Raw genomic sequence first — 19,763 nt, 5'->3', positions numbered from 1 at the left:
GTGACTCAAGAAGTCAGCTTGCACATTCTCGTTGCCCACAATGTGGGAGGCCGCGAGGCAGTCCAGGTGCCGCTCTGCCCACGCGAAAAGGCGACTTGCTTCGAGAGCCACCAGACTACTCCTGGTACCCCCTTGGCGATTGATGTAGGCCACGGTGGGAGAATTGTCTGAGAGCATCCGGACCGCCCGGCAGCGAAGTAGAGGAAGAAAATCCTTGAGTGCTAGATGAACCACCCTGGTCTCCAGGCAGTTGATGTGCCAGCGAGACTGGGCTGGGGACCAGTGCCCTTGCGTGATCTGAGACTGGCAAACCTCTCCCCAGCAGACAGGCTGGCATCCGTCATGACTACCATCCACTGCGAGGTCCAAAGGGACATTCCATGGAGAAGATGCTTGAGCGAAAGCCACCATTGTAATTCGCTGATGGTAGAGGCTGAGAGAGGGAGCTGCATCTGAAACTGCTCCGATACTGGCTGCCAACGAGCCAACAAGGCTCTCTGTAATGGTCGCATATGTGCAAACGCCCAGGGGACCAGGTCGATCGTGGAAGCCATGGTCCCCAGGACCTGCAGATAATCCCACGCCATGGGAAGAGGCATGGAGAAGAAGCCCTGGAGCTGATCCATCAGCTTGAAAGCTCTGGAGTCCTGTAGAAAGACCTTGCCGTCTCGGGTATCGAAGCGAGTCCCCAGGAACTCCAAGACCTGAGATGGATGAAGGTTGCTCTTGGAGAAGTTGACTACCCAACCGAGGGACGAGAGGAGAGAGAGGATGCGGTCCACTGCCTGGCGGCACAGGGTTGCCGACTTGGCCCGGATTAACCAATCATCCAAGTACGGATGGACCAGGACACCGTCCTTCCGAAGGGCTGCCGCCACCACCACCATCACCTTGGTAAAACATGCGGGGGGCCGTGGCAAGACCGAAGGGCAGAGCCCTGAACTGGAAATGTTGACCTAGGATGTGGAACTGGAGGAACCTCTGATGTTCGGGACATAGCGGAATATGCAGATAGGCCTCCGTCAGATCGAGGGAGGCCAAGAATTCTCCGGGATGTACCACCCGCTATCACCGTCCGAAGGGTTTCCATCCGGAAATGAGGCACTTTGAGGGCCAGATTAACCCTCTTGAGATCCAGGATGGGACAGAAGGAGTCATCCTTCTTCGGGACCACGAAGTAGATAGAGTATTGGCTGGTGCCATGCTCTGCCACCAGAACCGGGCAGATGGCCCCCAGCCTCTGAAGTTTGAGAAGGGTCTGGGAGACCGCGGGCCGCCTCCAGTGGCCGCACGGAGAGACCATGTACAGGTCCGGGATGTCGTGAGCAAACTCTAAAGCATAGCCTTTGTCGATGGTTTCGAGGACCCACTGGTCTGACATGATCTTGGCCCATTCCCCCACGAACAGGGATAAACGACCACCTAAGTTGTGAACGGAGGGATGGGCCGGCGGATTCTCATTTGAGGCGGGCTTGGGCGCAGGACAGTGGGAAGCGGCATCTCGAAAGGGCCGATGGCCTCGAAAGGACTGGGGCCAAGACTGGGCCCGAGAAGAATTTCCCCTGGGGAAGGCACCCCTTGCTCTAGGGTTATAGCGGCGTTGGCCCTGGAAGCGGGTGCGAGTAGGGAAGAAGGATCTAGCCTGTTTCGGGCGGTCCTCAGGCAACTTATGAACCTTGTTTTCCCCCAAAGACTTAATAAGCTGGTCCATGTCCTCCCCAAAGAGCAACTTACCTTTGAAAGGGAGAATACCCAGTTGCGCCTTGGAAGACGAATCAGCCACCCAGTGTCGGAGACAGAGGAGCCGTCTGGCCGAGACCGCCGAAGCCATCGCCTTCGCCTGCACGCGGAACAAATCATATAGGGCATCCGCCCCATAAGCTATAGCGCCTTCTAACCTGTCAGCCTGCTCTGCAAGCGGGAGGTCCTGGGTGCTGAGCAATTGTTGGACCCACCTAAGACTTGCCCGCTGCATGAGACTGCTGCAAATCGACACCCGAACACCCAAGGCCAGGATTTCAAAAATGCGCTTGAGGTGGGATTCCAGCTTACGATCTTGGACATCTCTCAAGGCTGTAGCCCCTACCACCGGGATGGTGGTATGTTTAGTAACCGCCGTCACAAAAGAATCTACCTTAGGCATCTTTAATAAATCCAAACACTCCTCCGGGAGGGGATAAAGTTTTTCCATGGCCCTCCCGACATAAAGACTCGACTTGGGGACCTGCCATTCCCTGAGGAGCATTAGTTTGTGCATAGGGTGAAAAGGAAAAGGGCACGGTAGAGCCCTGAGTCCCACCAGGACTGGGTCCGAGGAAGCCGGCATTGCCGCTGAAAACTCGTCCACTGGGAGGCAGTCAATCCCTAATTCTTGGGAGATTAAGGGAAGAAGGGGCTCCAGTTCCTTCCTACGAAAAAGGTGGAGAACCCGAGGGTCGTCCCCCTCCAGGGGGGGGGAGGGATGTCAACCGAGTCCGGATCCTGATCCGGGTCCTGGGGAGGCAGGGGCAGGGACCCCCGGAACCACACAGACCCGCAGAAGGAGAAGGAACAGGGAGCCAAGGAACTTTGGGCGGCGGAGGGGGGGGGTCCTGCCTCCTCTTGTAAGCTGGCCAAGTAAGATTTGTGCAATAAAAGCACAAAATCAGTTGAAAAACGGGGTTCTAACGCCCCCCGGTGGGGGGGAGGGTGTTTCCAAAAAAATAAATAAATAAGGTCCCGTGGGTCAGGCTGCTCTGAAAAAGAAGCAGCAGAGAAATGCAAAATGTCCGCATTCCCATGGTTTGCCGGCCTGGGAACGGCGTGGCCAAACGCTTGGAAGGTCTGGATTGGGGGTCCTGAGGGCATCTGAGAAACCTCCCCCCCCCCGGCAAACATCTAGAACAAAGTCCCTCTCTCGAGAGACGCATGGCTCCGATGAGGGGGACGAGCAGCACAAAGTCAGCTGGGCTGCTGGAGCGGAGGCAGAGGCTGAAGTCTGCACGCTCCTAAACTCTCTCAGAGGCTGCAAAACTAAGGGAGAACTTTTCTCCCTTATATTAGTTGTATGCTCTTTTTTTTTTTTTTTTTTTTTTTAAACAAGACAGGGAAAGATCCCAGCAGGCAGCATTAGAAAGATTCAGCCCAGTGAAGGGAGAAATTTATAGAGGGAGAGAGAGAGCTGCTGAACATGGGGAGTGACTGGCACCACCAATATCCACCCCTGCAGCAGAGGACTACTGGGAATAGGGAGCCTAGGCTATATAGCACAAGGGGCAAAGCCCCCCCTAGGCCCCCGCAAGAGCAAGAAGACCGAAACTGTCTCCTGAGGAAACAAAACACAAAGTTCATACAAAGTCTAATTCTTTTTTTTTTTTTTTTTAATCAATAAAAAGAGTAAATACTTGCTTGATCCAGACAGCGTGAGAAGAAAAAATATAAAGAATCCCCAAAGGGACAGAGAAGAAGGTAAACAGGGAACCACAGGGTGAGCTGTTCCACCTGCTGGAGACAGACAAATACTGAAGGGCTACAGGGTAGGCTCTGTCCTCATATAGGATATCCTTTCAGTTTTAGTCTGTCTCCACCTGCTGGAAAGGAGGCTCATCTCATGGTCTGGACTGATCTGGGTACGTACAGGGAAGTGTAAATTGCTATTTTAAGAGACACTTGTGTGTGAATATTTATCAACTTATTTGTGCATTTTTACACCTGCTACTTATCTGGCATACTTTATTTATTTATTTTACTAATTTATATACCGCATACCAAAATTCCTATGTGGTTTCACAAAGAACATTCCTAATAGACTCAAAAAAATCAATCCATAAGAGACAGACAAAATTAATAAAACATAAAATGATAAAAAAAACTACAACCAAAAATATCATCAATAAAATTAAAACAAACTAATCTTAGAGACCACTCCATTATACTGGGCCCAGAACTTCATGGAGTATTCAGCAGACTCTTCCTGTAATGGAAGGGGAAAAGAAAGCAGAGGAAACTGGGGCTGTAATCCACGCCGCTCATAGCAAAGAGGGACCAGGGCTGCAGTTCCCAAGGTTCCTAACCCAAGATTGGTCTCCTTTCTTCCCTGCTCCTGGGGATCGGCTTAGGTTTCCGGTATCTCCTGCCGCTCGCTGCTCCCCTGGGATCGAGTGATGTTAAATCTGCTTATTGTGTACTATTGGCCGGGTGGAAGTCTGGTGAACTGGCAGGAGTGCAGGCTAAAGAAGCAGGAGGGTCTTGATGACCTGGAAAAGGAATGGGTGAACTGGTGGACCAATTGGTAAAACTGCTCATTTCTTTGATGTGTGCATGTTTTAAAACTGGCCAATATAACCGAGCAAGTAAAATATCTGCAAGGATATTTTTAAAATAGGTAGAAGTACACGTGTTTAATGAATTGAAACATGTGGTTTCAATGTATTGCATGTATTTTCATGTAGGCCAACATACGTGCAGTTTGTGCTATGCGCGGGTTATAAAATACTATGGAAAAACTACACCCTACTCACGACACGTATATGCTGCTGCGTGCAGTTGTTTGAAAGTTATCCTTCCTAATAGGAAACTGGAATCCAGAATCTCCAGGGTTGCTTTCTCAGAAATGCTCCCTGTTCCAACCTTAGGACCAAAGAGGCAGACTGACCCCCACAGTCTCAGGGTGTGGATGAGACAATGGTACAGGAAAGAGACTTTAGATTTGTTAGGAACGGAGGAATATTCTGGGGAATAGAACGCCTGTTTCAACAGGATGACTCCACCTTAACTAGGGTAGAACCTGACTGCTGGCACCAACATTTAAAAAGGATATAAAACATCTAGATCGGGGGGGGGAAGCAGACAGTTACTCAGAAGCACGTGGTCCAAGGATACTTGAAAAGCAGGGAATTTAAAATATCCCAGTGGAGAGGTTCTGATTAAGGTTGAAGTAGCCCAGATGGATGAAAATAAAGAGAGCACAGATGTAAATGAATCTACTAATTAGCAGGCTGTGAATACAAACAAAAATAAAAAAAAAATAAAAACCACACACTTTTAAATGTTTGTATGCAAATGCCAGAAGTATGAATGGTAAGAGAGAAGAGTTAGATTATATGAGGATATCAGCATAGGCATTTCAGAGACCTCTCTCTTTTCCATATACACATACTCTCTAACATACATGCTCGTTTGTTCTCTCACATGTTCACTCTCATGAACACTCCCTTCTTATAAACAAACACACACACTCTCTCTCACACAGATTCTCTCATATTCATAGAAACATAGAAGTGACGGCAGAAAAGGACCAAATGGTCCATCTAATCTGACCAGCCAGTTTTATGGCAGTATCTGCTGCACCATACAGTTCACCCCTATACTTATCTGTTTTCCAGACCGTCGAAGTCAGGGCACTTGTTGGTTGCTGTCTGAGCCCAATTCCCCGTTACCTCTTGCCGTTAAAGCAGACAGCAATGTTGGAGTTGCCTCAAAAGTATCAGGCTTATTAATTAAGGGTAGTAACCGCCACACCATCAAGTTACCCCCCCTGCATCATTTTCCTCATTTCCATCCTCTAGCCTTTAAGGATCCACAGTGTTTATCCCATGCCCCTTTGAAATCTTTCACTGTTTTTGTCTTCACCACCTCCTCCAGAAGGGCATTTCAGGCATCCACCACCCTCTCCGTGAAGAAATATTTCCTGACACTGGTTCTGAGTTGTCTTTCTTGGAGTTTCACTGGCTCTCTCTCTCCTTCACTCTTACACACAAGCTCTCTTACTGGTGCTCACTCACATACACAAAGCTGCCTCTCACTCACTGGTGCTCTCATGCTGAGGCCTCTCTTTTAGAATGTTGACATCCTGCTGGGCCTTTTTTTTGTTCGCCATAGAAAGGAAAGGAGGCATTGATGGCTTCACAGGGCCTTTATCAGTTGTGTAGTGGGCTGGAGGGGAGATACAGAGGGCCCCAATGGGCCTTTTCTCGTGTACCGCAGGTGCCGGAAGCCTTGCTCAGCCTTTAATTGTGTGCTGCGGGTGGAGGGCTGAAGGAGGACACTCTGGGCACAGGCTGTTGCTTCAGGAGGGAAAGGTGAAGTGCTTAGGTAATTTCTCAATTAATGTAGCACCACAGCTCCTCCAGGCTAGTTAGGAGATGTGCTGCTGCACTGGAGAATTAAAACCCAGACAATTTCTGGACATTTTAATCCTCCATCTGGCTTCCAGATACTGCCTTGAAATGCTGTACTGTCTGAAGAAAATCCAAACAGTTGGCAACCCTACTCTGTTTCCTATCTTTTAGCCAGTAACCAATACACAAAAGGCCATTGGTACCTATCTTAAGGCTCTTAATTTTCAGATGAGCCTCTCATGAAGGACTTCGCCAAATGCCTTTTGAAAATTCAGATACAGTGTATTAACCAACTCACCCTTCTCCATATAATTTGTTAACTCCTTCAAAAAAAGTTTAAACATATTTAAAAGACAAGATTTCCTTTTTTTAAATCCATGTTGGCTCCATCCATCGATATGGCCAGTAATAGTTTATGCCATTTTGCCCATCAATGACATCAAGCTCACTTGTCTGAAGTTTTCCAGATCACCCTTGGAACCCTTTTAAAAAATGTACATTATGGTGTCATCCTCCAATCCTTAAGTACTGTAGCTGATTTAAATGAGAAGTTAGAGATTACTAGTACTAAGTCCACAAGTCCCGGTATTGATTACTCTTTAGTTTGTCAATTTGCACTGGCAGAGTAGTCTAGAGGTTAGAGCAGCAGGTTGTAAACCAGGGAAGCCAAGGTTCGAATCTTACTGCCATTCCCTGTCACCTTGGGCAAGTTACTTTATCCTCTGTTGCCTCAGGTATAAACTGGAAGAATAACTTTAAAACATTATGTGTGCAAGCCCATATACTGGGCTTGATGGACCCTTGGTCTGACCCAGTATGGCATATCTTATGTTCTTATGCCAAGTTTTGTTCAGCCCTGAATAGTATAGGCCTGATTTTTTTTCTGTGAAGACATGTCATGTCTTCACAGAAAAAAAATCAGGCCTAGATTTTTTCATTCCGCTATAAATATAGTGAATGAAGAGCTGCAGCAGGAAAGGGGCAGGGGGGCGATAGCATACACCCGGCTGATTCATGGCAGTGCGTTTTCGCCCGCCTCAATTATGGCCGCAGCACACACTATCGCCCCCATAGCGCCCCTGCAAAAGGTGTAGCTATTTTCAGTTCTACTGCCTGCAATGTGTAAAACATTATCGCCCGCAGTACTACCAGGCCCAAAATTGTTAACCCCACCCTAACCCTTCCCCTTATTTTAATTTGAATGTCACGATGCAGTCATTATCGCATGCATTAGGGTAGTATCGCATGTGATAAGGCCCTAACACATGAGAGAACAGCCTATCACATTTTAAAAAATGACCCTGTTAGGTAAAAATTCACATATTGGTTGAGGATTCTTGGAAAAAAGTGAGATTCTTACACCTGCGCAAGTTTTAGTAATTGCAGCTTTTTCTAGCACTTAACTTCAAGCCCCGCCCTCCAAATAAGTGCCACAGAGCAGCAAATCTCAAGCTGTCCACTACAGACACTAGCCACAGCAAACCCTGGAGCTCTCCTGGGTATACACTAGCCACAGAGCAGCGAACCCTCAATCCCTCTCCCCTGAACACCAGGCAGAGAGCAGCGAACCCACAAGCCCTCTCCTCAGCGGGATACCTGACCCAGCAACCCCCCCACATTCTTCCTTTTGGATATCTGGCACAGGAACAACAAACCCTGAGCTGTCCTGGTCAGATATCAGCCACAGAGTAGCAAACTCCCAAGCCCTCCTTCTAGATACATGGCTCGGAACAGCAAACCTCCAAACCCTACCGGCCAAATACCAGCCACACCTAGCAAGCCCCGAGCCCTCCCCTCCCAACACAAACCTCGTTTCCATGAATTCAACGGCGACACCACTTCCACTCGTTCCGAAATAAACTCAGCCAGGCTGGATCTAAATAGCACAGCACGAACCGTAACAGCTATAAGCACTACCAGCACTAAGGGAGCCGCCATCTTTACAGCACAGTCCTCTGTTCATGGAAGTTGTAGTTCCTGGAGTCAGCCCAGTGTTGCCATATCTGAAATACATCACATGGAATCCTCAGAAATAGTGTATTAAAAAAATCATCATACGCTGCCAAAATGCAAAAATGTGCATTGCAACCATGCAGCAAAATGAAAACTGGTTAAAAACACATCTGATTGTGTTTGCTCATAGGAACAGCAGCGTCAAAGACTAGACGTTAGAAACCAAACTACCATGCAGTTTCTTCCTCCCTCGGTACCTAAAGGTAGGCGAGAGATAACTCGGCTGATTGGCTGCACTGCAGGCCGGATTCAGAAGCCGGAAGAGAGGCTATGCACTGTGCAAACGGAGCAAGCGCCGTTCCACTCTCTCCTCCAACTACATAGAGGCAGACAGGTTCAGAACTAGAAGCCAGATACCCGGAACTAACTTTGCCTCTGCTTTCTTCTCCCCCGCCCCCAGTCAGGCAGCAGGACTCGCCCCAAGCTCTGTTGATTGGCTGCGGGCAATCAGGAAGTGGAACTGTAAGACAGCCAGACTGCTTAAAATTATGTATTAAGCTCTTTTACCTCAGCTGTCTATGTCGCTGCAGCACAATGTTACAGCGAATCAGTGAGAAAAATTAATCGTACATTTTTGCAGTTTATATTTATTGATTTCATATCATAAGATGGAACCAATCAAATACCATAATAATCACAGATCTGGTAATACCAATATCCTTAAGATGGATGAGCTATATTAAAACAAAGATTTCATCTCGGTATGGATACATTGACCTATTACCGGGTCAACTGTTTGGAAGGCAGCCATGCTCACCACTATACCACCAATGCTATATTGCGGGAGCTAAACTACAAATCTCAAAAAGCACTGCAATATTGCCACATTTATTTCCCCATATGCTATAGAAGAGATAGGGCAAACTACTGCGTCTTCACTTAGCTTCTTGCTGTCTTTGAAGTGGGAGTATTTCTATAGATTGAAGCGTGAAATCTGCTTTAGTCACTTTGTTTATGCCTGGTATATTAGTAAGAGCAGCTCATATTTGTGTTGCTGATTGCTAGGGGATGAAGGAAGGAAGATAATTTTCAAGCTATGTATGTGGATAAAAAGCAGTTTACTCATGTAAATTGGCTGTATGAAAATTGCTATATTCCAAAGGAGGCATTCTCAAGGAGGAAAAGTATGCACCTAGATTGTATCTTCAAATCTACATAAACCAAGTTCCTACCCCATGAGCCTATGTGTCAGAGCCATGTCTGGCTCTGAGTAATGTGTTTTGGACCTGTCCAAAAGGATTTTTCAATCCTGCAGAGACTGCAAGCGGGGGTAGCCAAGATGAAGGAATATAAAAATACATCAAAACCCTTATGTGCTCTTCTGTGAAGGACAAATGTTCTGCAAGACCCAGCATCCAGCACACACATTAACAGGTTGCTTTCCCATATAAAAGTATTTTTTCCCATATTTTGACAATATAACATTTAAAGATAGTTGCTATGTGTGGATTACATGATTTACATATAGGGGTATAACACACTTTGTGAAGCAGGTTACATTGTCAGTGTTTTGTTTGTTATATGGTTAACTCAGCTGTACACCTGTCAAACCATTGGGGGGAGGGCTTAGTTCTTTAGGATGTGCGCATGCTCACCCATAACAAACGCTATTCACTATGGGTTATGTGAAGAAGGGATTTGTGGCGAGTCCTTGTGTTCTGTTTATTTCTTTTTTGTGCTTTTTGATACCCATTTATTCTTTTTTTATGTTTTTCGTTTTAGAATAAAAGCAGCAGGGGCCTGATGCAGGCAGAAAGCGCTGCAAAAACGCTGCAGCGTCGGGCGTAGTGACAGTAATCAGCGCTTTGGGCGTTCGCGATGGTGATCCTTGTTGAACTGCGCTCACTGCTCAGAGACCTTGTACTAGTGGTTCCTACCGAACTACACTCAGCGCTATTGCCCCGTTGTGCCTGAGAGCGGGCGAGTTTGTTCTGCACAGAAGGAGTGGCTCAGTTCTTTGGGTTTTTATACTTCAGCCGCCGCTTCTCTGTTTTGAGTCCATCGAGCCGCCTGTTTCAAGCTTTAGCCAGTGCCTTGTCCAGCTGTTGGCTTTCTTGAATGCTGGAGATGCGTAAATATATAAAGATACAAATTTGACGAACCTCCCTATGCAGATATGCTTGGAGTCAAATCCGGATGAAAGAGTTTAGATGAACCGGATAATGCATTTATTGAAAGGCTTTGCAGCAGCGATTGTGCGGAGTAAAGTGGATTAACTTTTAGTTTTGAACGGACTATCACTTAAAAGAATATTCCAACATGGACTTTCATTTAACATATTTTAAATAGTATTGGGAAGGGTGTTTTTTTTGCTTTCCTTTGTGCTTTTTCATGTTTCTTTTTGTATTTTTTTTCCAGATTTTTCTGTTTTTTTTGGGGTGTATGTTTTGTGTCGTCAAATGTTTTGTTTTTCTGTTGTAGGTGTTGTGAGGAGTTTGTACAATGAGGGTTAAGAGGATTTTTCCTCTTTTTGTATAATGGATAGATAAGTGTATATATACATAATTTCTAAATTTTGATAAATATAAAAAGAGGTATTTATCAATAAAGAAATTCAGTTCACTAGCTCTTTAGAGTGTGTGTATCTTTATGAATGTCTTTTTTTTGGGTATCCTTGATTTGATTGTGACAAGGTAGTTTGGAGTGGTTGGTTTGTGGATTTCGTTGTTTTGGGAAAAGGGTTGTACTGTTTAGCCTACCTAGAGAACAGCATTACAAAGCCAGCAAAGGAGGAAGTCAAAGGAATAGTGGGAGACATTTAAGGAAGAAAAGGCACAAACTGGCTGGCTCTGTGTGTGAGAGGCTAGCCAAAAACTGGGAGTGGGGGGAGAGGAATGTATTCGGCATCCCTGAACGCGGTTCTTCTCCTGAGAAGCTGATTATGGAGGGAGGGAAAGAGAGAGAGAGAGAGAGAGATAATCTGCACTGTCAGGAAATAGCTGATTTTGCTTCATAGCCAAGCTAGGTATAAAATCTCAATAAGGGACAAAGGAGCCAGGAAGGAGCTAAGAGCAGTGGCGTAGCCACGGGTGGGCAGCTGCCCACCCAATTTGGCCCAGGCCCACCCAACTGGAACCGGAAATGGAGCACCAGACCTGCAAGGCCATCGCAGGATCCCACCTCCGCCCAGTGCAGAGGAGGACCCAGGGCCGACGTGCCATTCCGTGCATTTGCATGGCCCACATGGGAACGTGATCCTGCGGCCGTATGACCCACCGATCTTCCTATTTTGGGAAGGGAGCAGAAGCACCGCCCACAGCTTCCGCTTCCTCCCCCTCCCAAGCAGAAGGATCGGTGGCCCATACGGCCCAAAGATAGCAGGAGACTGGTGGCAGCAGGAGAGGCCAGCTGATCTTCCTGCTTGGAAGAGGGAGGAAGCGGAAGCTGTGCGTGGGCTTGAATGTGTATGTGTGGGTGAGAATGGGAGCTTGAATGTATGTATGTGTGGGTGAGAATAGAAGCCTGGCTTTGTGTGTGGGTGAGAATGGAAGCTTGAATATGTGGGTAAGAATGGGTGCTTGTATGTGTGGGTGAGAATGGGACCTTAAATGTGTGTGGGTGAGAATGGGAGTCTGGGTTTGTGTGTGTGGGTGAAAATGGGTCCTTGAATGTGTGTATGTGTGGGTGTGAATGGGAACTTGAATATGTGTATGTATGGGTGAGAATTGGTGCATCGGTTTGTGGGTGAGCATGGGAGTCTGGGTGAGAATGGGTGCCTGGATGTGCGTCTGTGTGTGCATAAGAATGTAAGCCTGGGGAGGGGTGAGAAAGTGAGAGCTTGTATGTGTGTCTGCAGAGAATGTGAGCTTTTGTGTGTGTGTGGGGGAGAGCATATGAGAGTGAGAGAAAGCGTGTATGTGTGTGTGTGTGTGGAAGAGAAGAAGACAGTAGTAGAAGAAAGACACTGAAAAGGAATTAGGAAATGAGCGACAAGGGAAAAAATAGGAAAAAGAGACCAGGACCAACTGATTAGAAAAATACAAAGGTAAAAAAAAAATATTATTTTGAGATGTTAGATAATGTCATCTTTAGGAATGTGCATTTCTTATATTTTTGTATTTTGCTCTTTCTTCAGTATTCCACTGTTCAGAGACTTTAGTTTCTCAGGCTTTTTATTTTGGTTTTATCTGCATGTTTCTGTTTCTAATTTGTGGTCTCTTATTTCATATATATATATATATATATATATATTAGGTAAAGATCGGTCTCTGTTTTGCCTGTGTGTGTGACTGAAATGCAGTATTTCTGCTAGCGTGTAGTTTCTCTGAGGTAGTAGTCCAGTTTGTTCTGTTATTCCCATAGGTGATATATTAATGTTCTAGGGCCTGGTGTAGTATTTGCATTGCTGCTTTTTCATAAGGTTGCTGTTATTTGAATCCTGAGAGTCAGTGCTGTGATTGTATGGCAAGGTTCTAGATGCCTCTTTCTTTACAAGAGTTTGTGTTACTTCACAAAATAGTAGTGGAGGGTTATTTTTTGCTGAGGTGACACCAGAATTTGAAATTTTTTTTTCATGTTAGTTGTAATGTGAATTGCCCTAGCTCTGCGCTGCACCTGTTCTGATGATTAATTATATTTTATTGTATTTATGAAGATTTCTGGCTTTCTGCAAAGATGATTCATGAAAGAATACATTCATTTTTGTTTTATTACATGATTGGATCTGATTGTTTTCTATACTTGTGCATTTATAAACTGCAATAAATATAAAAAATTCTGATTAATAAGGAATTTTTAATGCTGGTAAGTGCTTGAAATAATTGTGGTAAAATGTTTTAAAGTTTCACACACGATGCATAATGGCTGTTGCAAATTACTTAGAAAGCCATTCTAGGGTGCAGTATATGGCATTATTTATCACAACTAGTAGGTCTCAGACCTGCATGCCTACAGCCCACCCATGTTAACCTTGTGCCCACCCAAAAAATCAATTCTGGCTACGCCACTGCCTAAGAGACCTCTTTTCCAGAGCTATCCAGGCCCAGGAGCACATGACTGGATTACCCTCCTAAGAGACTGCGTTAAGTAATCTAAACTTTGCACACAGAGTATTTTATCAGAGGAGGGAGTATCTCATCTTAATGACTTTAGCCAATGTCAATCATAAACCCTTGCTGGCAGGTACTAGGAAAGAAAAACTGGTAGAGTGTGATCTTTCTGTAAGAGAATGAAACCAGGTCAGCTTTCTGTTTACTACCAAGTAAACCATTTGGGGGAAGCTCGTCAGGAGAGAGAGACCTTTCACACACTGCAGTGCTCATCTATTTGATGTTAAATATAATTCCCAACATCTTCCAAATCCAAATTTCTATATATCATTTTTTTAAAATTTTTAATTGCAAAAATACTGCTCGCTCAATAGAAAAATTTAAAAAAAATTTCAAAACCAAAAAATAGATATGGACGAGGCGGCAGGTTTCATATCTTCAAACATTACCACCTCGTAATGATTTTACTTTTTTTAAATCATCAACCGCCAAACCTCCATCCAAAAAGATTAGTGTGCTTAGCATGTATAACATCTACAGTTCTAAATATTTTTTGTCTTTTTTATAAGCTCTTAAAAATGTGCATAGATTTAAAATTTAGGTGAATTAAATTTTTATAGACATCTTATCATGAGAGAGTTATAATTGTTAAATCATTATAAGAATTCAACAGTTCAAAGAGTAATATTAGACTAAAAAAAAAAAATACTGCCCTCCCAACGAGGCCACATTACAGACATAAAAAGTCTTTCCTCAAGGGATGTCAATCTTCATTCAGTCAATACACATGAACTCTCCCAAACTACACCATCAGTTTTCTTGTATTCTTCGACGATGCCATATTGCCTTCAGATGTCGGTTATATATACTATTCAGGTGACTACAACCCAACAAATCAGACATGGTGAACTAAAACAACTAATCACCAATGAGGAAACCAAACTGCAATAATTAAGTACATCCCATTCACAACAGCGTAGTAAAATCAAGTTCTTCATTCATAACCCCTGGAGACTGTGTCTTTAAAATAAAAATCCAAAATGCTTCCTGATAATTTCATTTTGCAAGTATATCAACACCTCAGATCAAGTACGATATGTGATTAATAATTGTCCATTTCTGCTAGGAAGGAAGAGAACAATTTGATCATATTTCCATCTAGTCCAAATTTTCTCAACTGATGATATAGTAGTGTCGAAGGCTGCTGTTAGATCAATTAGTACCAGGATATAGGATTCATCTTTGATGAACCCCTGTAGTACAGGGTCAGTTAAGGAAATAAGAGTTTCTGTTGAGCGATATTTTCTGAATCCAAATTGGTTTGGGTATAGAATATTATTGTATTGTAGGTGGCTTTCTAATTGGGATAACACTGCTTTTTCGAGGACTTTAGTGATGAAAGGCAGGTTGGATATAGGTTGATAATTGTCCCAATTGTTAATTCTGCCAGATTTATTTTTTAGGATTGGTTCAATCACAGCTTATTTGGCTCCAGCGGGGACCAATCCTTCTGATAGCGAATAGTTGATTATAATTGTGATTGTTTGAGTGATTATGCTGTGTACTGTTTTCAGGGAACTTGTGGGGATTGGGTCTGGTGGGTGGATAGCTGACTTAATTTTTGTAATGATTTTGGTTAATTTCAAGTTTAGATACTGTGTTGAATGTGTTCCATTTTGCTTGCTCTTGTTTTTCTTCAGGTTCTTTTGTTAGGCATGTTGAGAATTGTGTTTTTAGCCTATTGATTTTATCTAACAAAGAAGTGGCATATTCATTGCAGGAGTTCTTTGAAAACTAGTGGTTGTTCGAAATGGCGGATGATGGTCCTTGATTAAGCTTTTAACTGTTTCAAAGCGTAATTTGGAATTAAATATTACGCCATGGATCGGTTTAGCATAATATTTTTTGCTTTATTGATTTGTTCACAGGGATTTGTATTTTTCTAGTGATTCTGTAGTTTGGCATTTCCGCCATTTTCAGATTTTCTTAGTGTCTGTCTGGTGTGTCTTAACTCTTTGTTATACCAAGATTTTTTTTGTTTATGGGTATTTCATTCTTTTTGGAACGATTTGTCTGGACTGGGCTTAGGTTATCAGCTATTTCATTGACAATTTTATTCCAGGATTCAAAAGCTGAAGAGGCAATATCTTGATTAAAATCAACTAGTTTATTTTTAATTGTTTCTTCAACTATTTTTGGTTCTATCTTTTCTATAGGTGAAATATTTATTATATGAGTTTGCTTTGTGTTGAGGAAAGTTATTTCTGCTTTCATCAGTTGGTAATTGGACCAGGGCAATATTTTATGAGAAGAATTGATTATGCAGTTAGGGGTAGATTTTCAAAGGGTTATGCACGTAACCCCTGAAAAGCTGCCCCTGCACGTGCTGAGCCTATCTTGCATAGGCTCGGCAGCGCGCGCAAGCACTGGGACACACATATGTCCCAGGGCTTTGAAAAAGGGGCAGGAAGGGGGCGGGTCCGGGGGCGGTTCTGAGTCCTCCAGCACAGTGGCCTGTGCCGGGGGATGGCGAGCCAGGGCAGGCGTAACTTTGGAAAAAAAAGGTAAGGGGGGGATTTAGTTAAGGGTGGGCTAGATAGGGGAAGGGAGAGGAAGGTGGGGAGGTTGCAAAAAAAGTTCCCTCCAAGGCTGCTCCGATTTTGGAGCTGCCTTGGAGCCTTGTGCACACCGAGCTCCCCTTGGGCTCGGCGTGCACAAGTGTGCACCCCCTTGTGCGCGCCGACCCCGGATTTTATAACATGCGCACGGCTGCGCACACACGTTATAAAATCAGACGTAGATTTGTTCGCACTGGGTTGGGCGAACAAATCTACGCCCGCTCATAAGTTTAAAAATCTGGCCCTTATTGTAACTAGCAAATATTAGGTCAAGGATGTGTCCTGCTTTATGAGTGGGGTTGGTTACAAATTGTGACCATCCCATTGCTTCCTTGGTATCCAGAAAGACTTCACGTGCAGTAGGTTTTTGTATGCTGTCTACATATAGGTTAAACTCTTAGTGTAGATTCAGGTGATGGAAATGATTTAGTGAAAATTTCAATTAGCAGTGAACAGGTTTTGTTTTGGGTTTTTTTTTAGTGTTCCAGGTGGGCAATAGACCATACCTATATTTAGTTGTGGTGATTTTAGTATTGCCAGCTGGTAGGGAGGGTTTAAATCAGCTTTGTAAGGTTTAAGTTCCTTTTTTTTTTTTACTGATTATTTATAGAGCCCCACCTTCTCGTTTGTGTCTGGGAAAGTAAAAGATGTCATAGTTGAGGTTATCTATTTGATTTAAGAGAACATTCTTTGTCCTTAAGCCATGTTTCGGTAATGCAGAAGATAGTAGGTTTTAGATCCTCCAGCAGATCATTTATTAGGGAATTTTCATTGACAGAGATTGAACATTTAGTAGTAGGAGAGTATAAACATTAGGCATGATGAGATTACAGAAGAGTTGTTACTTATTGTGGGATAGATCAGCTTTGTGCTATTTCTTTGCTTGTGTTTTGAGATTCTACGAAGATTTCTATATATTCCTTGTCCAGCGATGGTTTCAATGAGGTGGGTCAGCTCCATTATAATCATAGTTTGGTAAGGATGAGATTAGATAGCTACTTCAGGTGCGCACAAAGGCACACAAATCTGCTACATTTTTTGAAGGAATTAATAAACATATAGATAATGCGATCCAGTAGATATCTGGATTTTCAGAAAGTGTTTGACAAAAGTCCCTCATGAGAAACTCCTGAGAAAATTCATATCATGAGATAGGAGGCAATGCCTTACTGTGGATTGCAAACTGGGTAAAACATAAAATAGAGAGTAGGATTAAATGATCAGTTTTCGCAGTGGAGGAAGGTAAATAGTGAATTGCCACAGGGATGTGTACTGGGCTCGGTGCTTCTAAATTTAGAACAATTTTATTATTTTCAACCAAAAAACAATACAGAGAATGCTGAACTCTGATACACTCTTCGTGAATGGTTCCCCTTATGAACCCCTTCTCAGTTCTCCAACCTCAGCCCTAGATAGCACAAAAACCCACCAAGAAAGACCCCCTCCTTCCTTCCTGAGCCATATATTTTTTTCAAGTGTTCCACTTGTGTTCACTTCACGTGTTGATGCAAGAGTGTCCGTCCAAATTTAGTTCACTCAGTGAGGATCAAACTGCGTGAGCGATGCGGGAGAGTTTGTAGATACGGATCCCAGACCTTCGTGAACAGCTTCTTGTTGCGTGGAGATTGTCTCGCTGTCGCCGCCTCCATTTGAAGCATCCGGTGTAAGCAGTTACGCCAAGTCCAGTAAGATGGAGGGGTAACTTCCCTCCAGTTCAACAAAATGACCTTTTTGGACACCAAACAAGCTTTACGAATAAGCAACCGAGCCCCCATATCCCTCACCCGTAAGGGAGAAATACAGCCAAAAAGTAGCCATAGGGGAGACACTGGAATTGGTATCTCCAACAAATTGACTAAATACCTTACACTTTTGCCTCAATAGTTCTTTATAGGAGGACATTCCCAAAAAGTGTGGGATAAGGTACCCTTAGGGCATTGGCATCTTGGGCAGGTTGCCAAGGATGATATTTTACATTGGTATGCCCCTTGAGCAGAAATATAGCCCTTATGGAGAAACTTGTACTGCATTTCTCTATAATATATATTTGCTGATATTTGGGATATTCGTTTAAAGCACCTTTGCAGTATGGACCTAGTGACTAGAAAAACCCCATCCCATCGCACAACCAGGATAGAGCATGTGTCAACATCCAGTATCTTATTTAAGCTCTTGTAGTATTTTGAAAGGGAGGGCGCCTTTGGTTGCTCGAACATGAATATTTTATCCATGTTGTGAAAAACTGAAGCTTGCTTTGAGACTAAGGGGAGCGACCCCACATAATGCTGAAGTTGTAAGTATGGGAAGACATACCCAGGCTGAAGCCCATAAATCTCCCTAAGTTCTTCAAACAATATGTGACCTTCAGAAGACAGCACATGACCTAATTGCTTTATAATACATATATAAATAAATCTGGAATAGAGAACAACGATCAGATTTGCAGATTGCACAAAATTATTCCAAGTTGTTAAATCACAAGTGGATTGTAAGAAATTACAGGAGGACTTTGCAAGCCTGGACATCCAGTGGCAGATGAAATTTAAAGTGGATAGCTGCAAAGTGATGCACATAGGGAAAAATAATCCAAACTGTAGATACATGATGTTAGGTTCCATAATGGGAGTCACTACCCAGGAAATCATGGGCAATGGAGTGGAGTAGCCTAGTAGTTAGAGCAGCAGGCTACGAACCAGGGTTCAAATCCCACTGCCAGTCCTTGGGACCCTGGGCAAGTCACTGTACCCTCTGTTGTCTCAGGTACAAACAGGGACAGTAACTTTCAAACTAGCATGTGGGCATACATGTGCGTGCGTTTGACAGCCTGTGCCCAGGGATACAGCTATTTTATAATATGCACGCATGTTATAAAATAGCCTGGCCTTGCACAGGTGTGCCAAATGTTAAGTGGGCATGAGCAAGTGCACGCAAATGTTACTTCTTCCACATAAACTGGACTTTAAAAAGGGCACATGTCGATGCCATTTCCAGTTTTACCAGTTCATCAGGTTAAGAGAGAATTCTTCCCCCTGGTTTAATAGCCTTCACGCCCCCCATTTATCCCCCAACCCTTAAAACCCCACATCCTTCACAAATTCCCACACCACTCAAGTTGACTGGAAAGTAATATCACATACCTATCTTATTTATTTAAAACCTTTTTTATACCGGTGTTAGTGTGAACATCACATCGGTTTACAATATAACAAAATGAATAGAAAATACAATTAACAAGGGAATAAAACAGGTGGGCAAAGAGAAACGCAGGAAAGCAGCATAGAAAGATAGTACAACTGGTGTAGAGTTCTTAACATAGGTAACTATTGGAACATATCATGTTGGATAATATCATGAATGCTAGTTATTATATAAATTATATACATTAATAGAACGATGTGTTCTGAATTGTTGCATTGAGAGATATTTGTCAGTTAGAGTTGGTCATGCTGCTGTATCGTGGAGTATAGTTGGGAACTTTCAAATTGAATTAGATAATTGTAAAGGTAAGATAGGTATGTGATATTACTTTCCAGTCAACTTGAGTGGTGTAGGAATTTGTGAAGGAGGTATTATTTTTGTGTACTTTGTTTTGTAATAGGTACACGTGAATTGGATTGTGAATAGGAAGACTGAATCAGCATGTTGAAATGTGTCTAGTACGTTGGAAGCTAGTTAAAGGTTAGCACATGTAATTTATACAGAACTGTGATTAATGGTACTTGTGTGAAGAATTTTAAGAGTTTATTTTTATTTTTAGGTTGAGGTACCATCTATGTGGTGAATAGCTGTTGCTCTTGTTAAAGCTGTGGAGGAAGTGAGTTATGGACTGTAGGGGGTTATTGTGATAATATGTTGGGCAGGATTATTTGCTTAATGTTTCTTTTTATTTTGTCTTTGTAAGAAACCAGTTGTTGATCCACCTCGAAGTTGTGTATTATACAAGTGATTGGAGGGGTAACGCTAACCTTCAGTTGAGTTGGGAATAACCGTCCCCTGAAGAGAAGCTGTGGTGAAACAAGGATCCTTGTTGGGACGTGGTGGAGCGT

The 19,763-nt window shown here is 43.6% G+C and overlaps 1 protein-coding gene across 2 annotated transcripts in view; it reads right to left on the bottom strand.

The window, feature by feature from the left end:
* The window catches only part of PIGU (phosphatidylinositol glycan anchor biosynthesis class U), a 115,580-nt gene extending 107,100 nt beyond the window's left edge, over positions 1-8,480 (bottom strand). Inside the window, exons 1-2 of one of the 2 annotated variants that reach the window (XM_029612636.1) lie at positions 8,283-8,480; positions 7,907-8,101 (exon numbers count right to left, since the gene is read on the bottom strand). In XM_029612636.1, the coding sequence (XP_029468496.1) occupies positions 7,907-8,036 (130 nt within the window). In that variant the 5' untranslated portion in view covers positions 8,037-8,101; positions 8,283-8,480. The remainder of the gene's footprint in view (positions 1-7,906; positions 8,102-8,282) is intronic. The other variant, XM_029612637.1, reaches the window with a different exon arrangement.
* Positions 8,481-19,763: the final 11,283 nt, after the last annotated feature.

The sequence above is a fragment of the Rhinatrema bivittatum genome, chromosome 8 (assembly GCF_901001135.1).
Source record: "Rhinatrema bivittatum chromosome 8, aRhiBiv1.1, whole genome shotgun sequence".
Taxonomy (NCBI): Eukaryota; Metazoa; Chordata; class Amphibia; order Gymnophiona; family Rhinatrematidae; genus Rhinatrema; species Rhinatrema bivittatum.
Note: the sequence above shows the minus strand (reverse complement) of the source record. Positions and strands in the feature narration are given on the sequence as shown.